The sequence below is a fragment of the Echinops telfairi genome, unplaced genomic scaffold (genome assembly GCF_000313985.2).
Source record: "Echinops telfairi isolate 266 unplaced genomic scaffold, ASM31398v2 ScPeMD7_44;HRSCAF=162, whole genome shotgun sequence".
In the NCBI taxonomy this organism is placed as follows: domain Eukaryota; kingdom Metazoa; phylum Chordata; class Mammalia; order Afrosoricida; family Tenrecidae; genus Echinops; species Echinops telfairi.
Window position 1 is genome coordinate 75216 of NW_022103942.1, and position 6365 is coordinate 81580.

The 6365-nt window shown below is 44.9% G+C and overlaps 1 protein-coding gene across 1 annotated transcript in view; it reads left to right on the forward strand.

Moving 5' to 3' along the window:
* Positions 1–203: 203 nt before the first annotated feature.
* The window catches only part of LOC123521724 (nuclear RNA export factor 3-like), a 15409-nt gene continuing 9247 nt past the window's right edge, over positions 204–6365 (forward strand). The window contains exons 1-3 of the mRNA XM_045290629.1: positions 204–284; positions 2696–2864; positions 3770–3923. Of these exons, the coding sequence (XP_045146564.1) occupies positions 269–284; positions 2696–2864; positions 3770–3923 (339 nt within the window). The 5' untranslated portion in view covers positions 204–268. The remainder of the gene's footprint in view (positions 285–2695; positions 2865–3769; positions 3924–6365) is intronic.

A 6365-nucleotide genomic window follows, 5' to 3' on the forward strand; every position in this document is an offset into this window, starting at 1 on the left:
CCATAATTACAATAAGCCCATACAGCGCACCAAGACGGGTTTACAGCAATGTGTGGGAGGGGCGTCGCCATTCCGTGGAGCTCAGCTCAACTCTCTGCGATCCCGTGCAGCACGTGAGCTCTGTCCTGCAGCCCACTAAGCCGCAGCAGCCTCCGAGAGCAGGTGGTCGGCCGTCACCAGGCCCCTGCGAGGTGCACGTGCAAGTTCAGCCCCGGGCACGGAGCAGGGACGCAGGGCTCCGGCGTCTGCAGAAGGGGAGCCCAGGGAAATGCAGCGGAGACACGGTGGGTGATCCACGGCGTAACCTTACTTCGGGCATTTTTAGCTCGATGTTCGGAACCGAGGCTTCCTGGCTGTCATCCGCTACCCTGGGGGCGGGGGTGGGGGGACACGGCTTGGGAGGAAGTCAGAGTGGGGCTGGTGGCCAAGGTAGGGGGCAGTAAGACCAGCCCGTGAGGGCTCCTCTAGGTCCCGAGGGGCTCCTCTCTATGATCTTGGGAAGAGAGTTCCTGTGCGGACGCCATCTTGACGTGCGTGCGCCTCAGTGCGTCGTCGTGGAGCCGGTTCGTGGACGGCTCTCGGCTTCCTGAAGAGCCCGCTCTGACCGACCCCAGCCCGGGCTCCAGCCCCCGTGCTCTTCAGGGGGACAGTGGGGACGTGACCTGGCTGACGCCACACCATGGGTGAGTGGGTCAGCCCAGGAATCGGGGAAATCTGGAACCCAACGTATCTTTCCTTTTGAAATCAGCAAATACTCACAGATGGGGGTGGGCAGGTGACTTTCCCCCGATGGGAAGGCTGGAGGCTGATTGACCCCGAGACCTCTATCGTAGTTCCAAGTGGCAAACTTAGCTTCTCTGTTACAACCGGCAGAGGTGAAATCGTCTTCCTGGTTGAAGAGAAAGGACTCAGTTAAGCGATTCAGGGTTTGTGGGGTGGGGAAGGTACCCCTGGCCGTGCGTGTTGAAATGTACGTCCTTGTGATTCACATCACAAGCTGGGAAGGGGCTCAGAACACGCCCTTACCCTTGAATCCTTACCCCAGCCATTCAAGATAGATTGCGTGACCCTATAGAAGTAAGGAAAGCCCTGTGGAAGCAAGGGATGGCCAGGGCCTCCTCCAGCCAAAGAGGTCAAAGTGGTTCTGGAAGCCACGGAAGCAGCTTGGGAGGAAGTCAGAGTGGGGCGGGTGGCAAAGGTAGGGGGCAGTAAGAACAGCCCGTGAAGGCTCCTCTATGATCTTGGGAAGAGAGTTCCTGTGGGTCAGCCCCAGAATCGGGGAACGCATCCTTGAGACCCCCAAATCCTGTCCGAGTGGGGTGGGCAGGTGACTTGTCAGTAGCATCAGGATGGGGCCGATGGGTACTGCAATGAAAACCTCTCTCTGTGAATCATCCTGGCTCCGGTGATGCCCTTCTCCTGGTTGAGGAGAAAGGCCTGAGTCAAGTGATTTCCAGCTTGGGCAGTGAGGAAGGTACCCATGGTTTTCCATGTGGGGAATTTACTGTCTTGGGATTTGTATTACACGTTGGCTGAGAGATAGTTCAGTTTTATAGGGGTGTTATAGGCTTGTTTGCAGTGCCTGGGAGTATGATCACCAACAAGTTCCAAACCCACAGGGGCGGTTCTACTGGGCTCTATCCGGTCCCTATGAATCAAAATGGACTCAGTGACAATGAGAGGCTTGTTTAATGGCCCAGCATATGACCTGCGAGGTGATATTCCATGTATGTCAGGGAAGCAAATTTATGGCTCACACTGGTTAAACCTTCTCCATCTAACAGAGTCGGCTCTGGGAGTTTTATCTGTCACTCAATGAAAAAGACCCCCATGATTGTATACATGCCAGTCCCTCCATTTGCTTGTTTTTATGCCAGTCCCTCCATTTGCTTCTGTTTTTGTTGGGCACATTTTGTTTTCTGTGTGCAGGCGGACAGAAAATTAGAGTATCTTGTCATTATTGTATTCATACAAAACGCAAAACTTTGATCATGATGAAATCATCTTTTTTGGAGTAATGAATCGCCTCAAACTATCTTTTTGCCGTTTTAATACAGTTATATCACTTGGTGTCTTGGGTTGCTTTAGGAGATTTCTCAGGTATGATCTCCTTAAGTACTCCTTTATCCCTGCTCTTTCCTTCTTGACTCTACTTGACCATGTGTGAGATGTATTCACTCTATCCCTCTAACTCTCCCCCCAATCCTTGATTATTCTCCATTATTTCATCTCTCCAAGTTTCATTTTGTCTATTTTCTTCATATCTATCTTGTATTCCTCAAAGTCTGCATTCAAAGCATGCAAATTGCCTGGCAGCCTTGAACTCTAACAAACATTTAGGGAACATATTTTTACTCCTCCAGAAGAAAAGAGGGAGGTCAGGGTAAGAGATGTTATGCAATTATCTGAGGCCACCCAGACAGGGATCAGATGAGTAGGAAGGGCTAAAGCACCATGGGCCCTCTGCTCACACCTTTTCCTCTGTTCTTGCTCTCCCTTTGGCTAAAATCACTGACTATCTCTCAGATCCCCTAAAGTGGAACCACAGAGGAATGTTTCACCCGTGGTACCACAGGGGTATATTTCTGTTTACATTATAAGCATCAATGGTGTTTCTTTACCATCCTTGCTCCACCCCCACACACCTGGACTTTTTCTGGCATTACCATGATTGATATGTTGTTTCCAATTTCAGGGGACAATCGCATAGTTCTTCCACGATCAGCAAGATCCAGGTGTATTCCCAGAAGCAGAGTTCCCATCTACTCTGAGCAAGCCATTCCTAGCATTAATCAGTTACCCCGCCAGGAGCAAGGTGACCACATGGCAAGGAGGCATGCTTGGATCAGGTCTGGAGTACGATAGTAAGTGACACGGTGGCATGCATGTCCCAGTGTAATATGTGACACTAGATTTCTTTTTTTTTAATCGTTTTATTAGGGCCTCACACAACTCTTTTCACAATCCATACATACATCAATTGTGTAAAGCACATTTGTACATTCATTGCCTTCATCATTCTTAAAACATTTGCTCTCCACTTAAACCCCTGGCATCAGGTCCCCATTTTTCCCCTCGCTCCCCACACTCCTCTCCCTCATGAACCCTTGATAATTTATAAATTACTATTTTGTCATATCTTGCCCTGTCCAACATCTCCCTTCACGGACTTTTCTGTTGGCCTTCCCCCAGGGAGGAGGTCACATGTAGATCCTTGTAATCGGTCCCCCCTTTCCAACCCACCCTCCCTCCACACTCCCAGTATCACCACTCATACCACTGGTCCTGAAGGGATCATCTGCCCTGGATTCCCTGTGTTTCCAGTTCCTATCTGTACCAGTGTACGTCCTCAGGTGTAGCCAGACTTGCAAGGTAGAATTCGGATCATGATAGTGTGTGTGTGTGTGTGTGGGGGGGAGCATTTAGGAACTAGAGGAAAGTTGTATTTTTCATCATTGCTACATCGCACCCTGACTGGCTCATCTCCTCCCCGAGACCCCTCTGCAAGGGGATCTCCAGTGGCCTACAAATGGGCTTAGGGTCTCCACTCCGTACTACCCCACTCATTCACTATGGTAAGATTTTTTGTTCTGATGATGCCTGATACCTGATCCCTTCGACACCTCGTGATCGTACAGGATGGGTGACATGAGATTTCATGTTGTCATTCCTCTTCTACCCTACACCCTGGTAGGCTGAAGAATGCTACGGAAAGATTAACGGTTGAGCAAACGTTATTGTAACCTCTTATCTCTCCATATCACCACAGCACCCCCTATCACATCCCATCTTACAAGCAGAGAGACACATATCATAAAGGACACCAAACGCATGGCAGTATGGAGAGAGAGAGAAAAGATCCGGAGGCAGGAATGGCGGGGAACAGGCAGGATGGAAGCACTGGGAGCTTCTCCAAGATCACAGTGAGTATCCTGGCAAAACTGACGTAATGTGCAAAGGAAACAGGGTGGGTGGACTTGTGCTGGTTCAGTGGTTCTCAACCTTCCTAATGCCGCTCACCTTTAATACAGCTCCTCGTGTTGGGGTGACCCCCAACCATAAAATTATTTTCGTTGCTACTTCATAACTGTAATTTTGCTACTGTTATGAGTTGTCATGTAAATATCTGATATGCAGGATGTATCTTCATTATTAAAAATTGAACATAATTAAAGCATAGTGATTAATCAAAAACAATCTGTAATTATAGATTGTGAAATATTTATTTCTCATTACAAATAAATGAAATTTCATCTGGAAGCTTGGTGTAGCATGGGTAACAGTCTTAATTTAACACAGCACACTACATTGCTACAGTTTGCCACATTATGCATAAAAAGCCAACATCGGTGCAAAGGTTGAGATAGTTTCTTTCTTACCAGATCAAAAGTTCTTGGGGCAGTCTTTGCAAGAGCACAATGAAGATCAACTTCACAAGTCTATTTCTGTATTTAGATTTTATTACCAACAAGCTGGAAAACCTTGTTTCACAAAGATAGTTGTTGGAAATGGAAGAAGAAGGTCCAACACAGTATCAGACAGAACACGATATGACTGCAAATGGTTGCCCCAGAATTTTGTAACTGGCATTGTAGAGAAATCACTTCTCGCTGCATCACTGTTAATAAGTTCAATGAGCTCCTCTTGTGCTGTCTCAGGCACATCTTCAACTCTGACTGTGAATGTGCTTCTGGCAAGTGCAAGTGGGGTGTCAAGTAGATTTGGAAAGTATGATGAAATTTCATCTGTAAGCATGTGCAAGTATTATTTCACAGAAATTTACCATTGTATTTTTTTGTCTGGTTCAATGTCATGTTCCTCAAAAAAAGCAGATAAGGTAGGAAACATGTAAATTTTACTTTCATCCAATTTCTTTTTGCAAAAGATGAAGTTTCGTTTGGAATGATCGGATCTTTTCAGAAAAATCGAGGCATGTTGCATTTGATCCTTGCAATGATAAATTTAACTCATTCAAGATGGCAAAGATGGCAACTAAGTAAGCTAGTTTCTGTAGTTCACTTTTATCGCTGAAAAGTGCTTCAAACTGCGGTCTTGATTTCTGGATAATAAATGTTTTGAGTTCATCACGAAGCTCAAAAACACGTTTTAAAACTTTCCCTCTCTACGACCATCTCACTTCAGTGTGAAATAGCAGACCGTTTTTCAGAGCATCGAACTCATTGCACAGTTGTGAAAACAGCCGGCTGTTTAAAGTGCTCGCCTTTACAAAATTGACAGAACTTTGATGCTTTTCATTACTTCTTGTAACCTTGTGGCAGCATCTTCATTGTTAATATTTGCCGATGAATCATACAATGAGTTCCGATAACTTTTGGTGACTCATTCAATAACAAACATTGAAATCCAGATCGACACCTAGCATAGCTGGAGCACCATCTGTGCAAACATCACAAACCTTTTCCCAAGAGATCTTATGCTCTTTCGGTAATAAATCAACTGTGTCAAATACATCACATGAAGTAGTTGTCGTTTCAAGAGGTTTGGAAAAAAAGAAACTCGTCTTTAAAATCTCCATCATTAATAAACCTCACATAAACCAGTAACTGTGAATAGTTTGCAACATCTGTAGATTCATCAAGGTGGATGGTAAATATTGGAAGTAAAGCAGATTCAATTTCCTGGATTACCTGATCAAGAATATCAGCAGACATGTCATGTATTCTTCTATGGACAGTATCATTAGATAAGGAAATTGCACTCAATTTTGTAACAAATTGGTCTATGATCATAACTCGAAAAACGTCTTTGGCCACTGGCAACAATAAATCCTCAGCAATGGTGTGAGGTTTCATAGCTTTGGCGATTCTGAGTGCCACCAAATATGAAGCTTCAATGGCTGCTACATTTTGTATGTGGTACTTGCCACCAATGTCAAGTCTGGCTTTCTTGAGTCAATTAGCTTTGCTTCTAAAGTAGTTGGTATCCTTGCCTGCAAAACTCGAATGTTTACTATCAAAATGGCATTTTAGTTTGTTCCACTTCCTAGATTCAGCTGATAGAACTTCACAACAAATAACACATTGCAGTTTCTCAATTCCTGCTGTAATTATTGAGGTAAAACCACAGTGTAAAAAACCCTCACTATATTTTCTTTTCTTAAGATTCCTCTCTACACAATCCATTGTCATGGGATGGTTTGCTAATGAAAATAATATATAAAGATAGCTTTAGTAATATAAAAGATGATAGTTCAGTCAATACAGTTCATTAAAATTTCCTATGATTTACCATTGTTTTGTTTTTTTACATGCCTGTTACTATCATAAGGGGGCAGTATTCACATCAACCACAGCTGAATATTAAAAGAACGATCAGCAACCCAACTAAGTTCCCATGGTACAGAT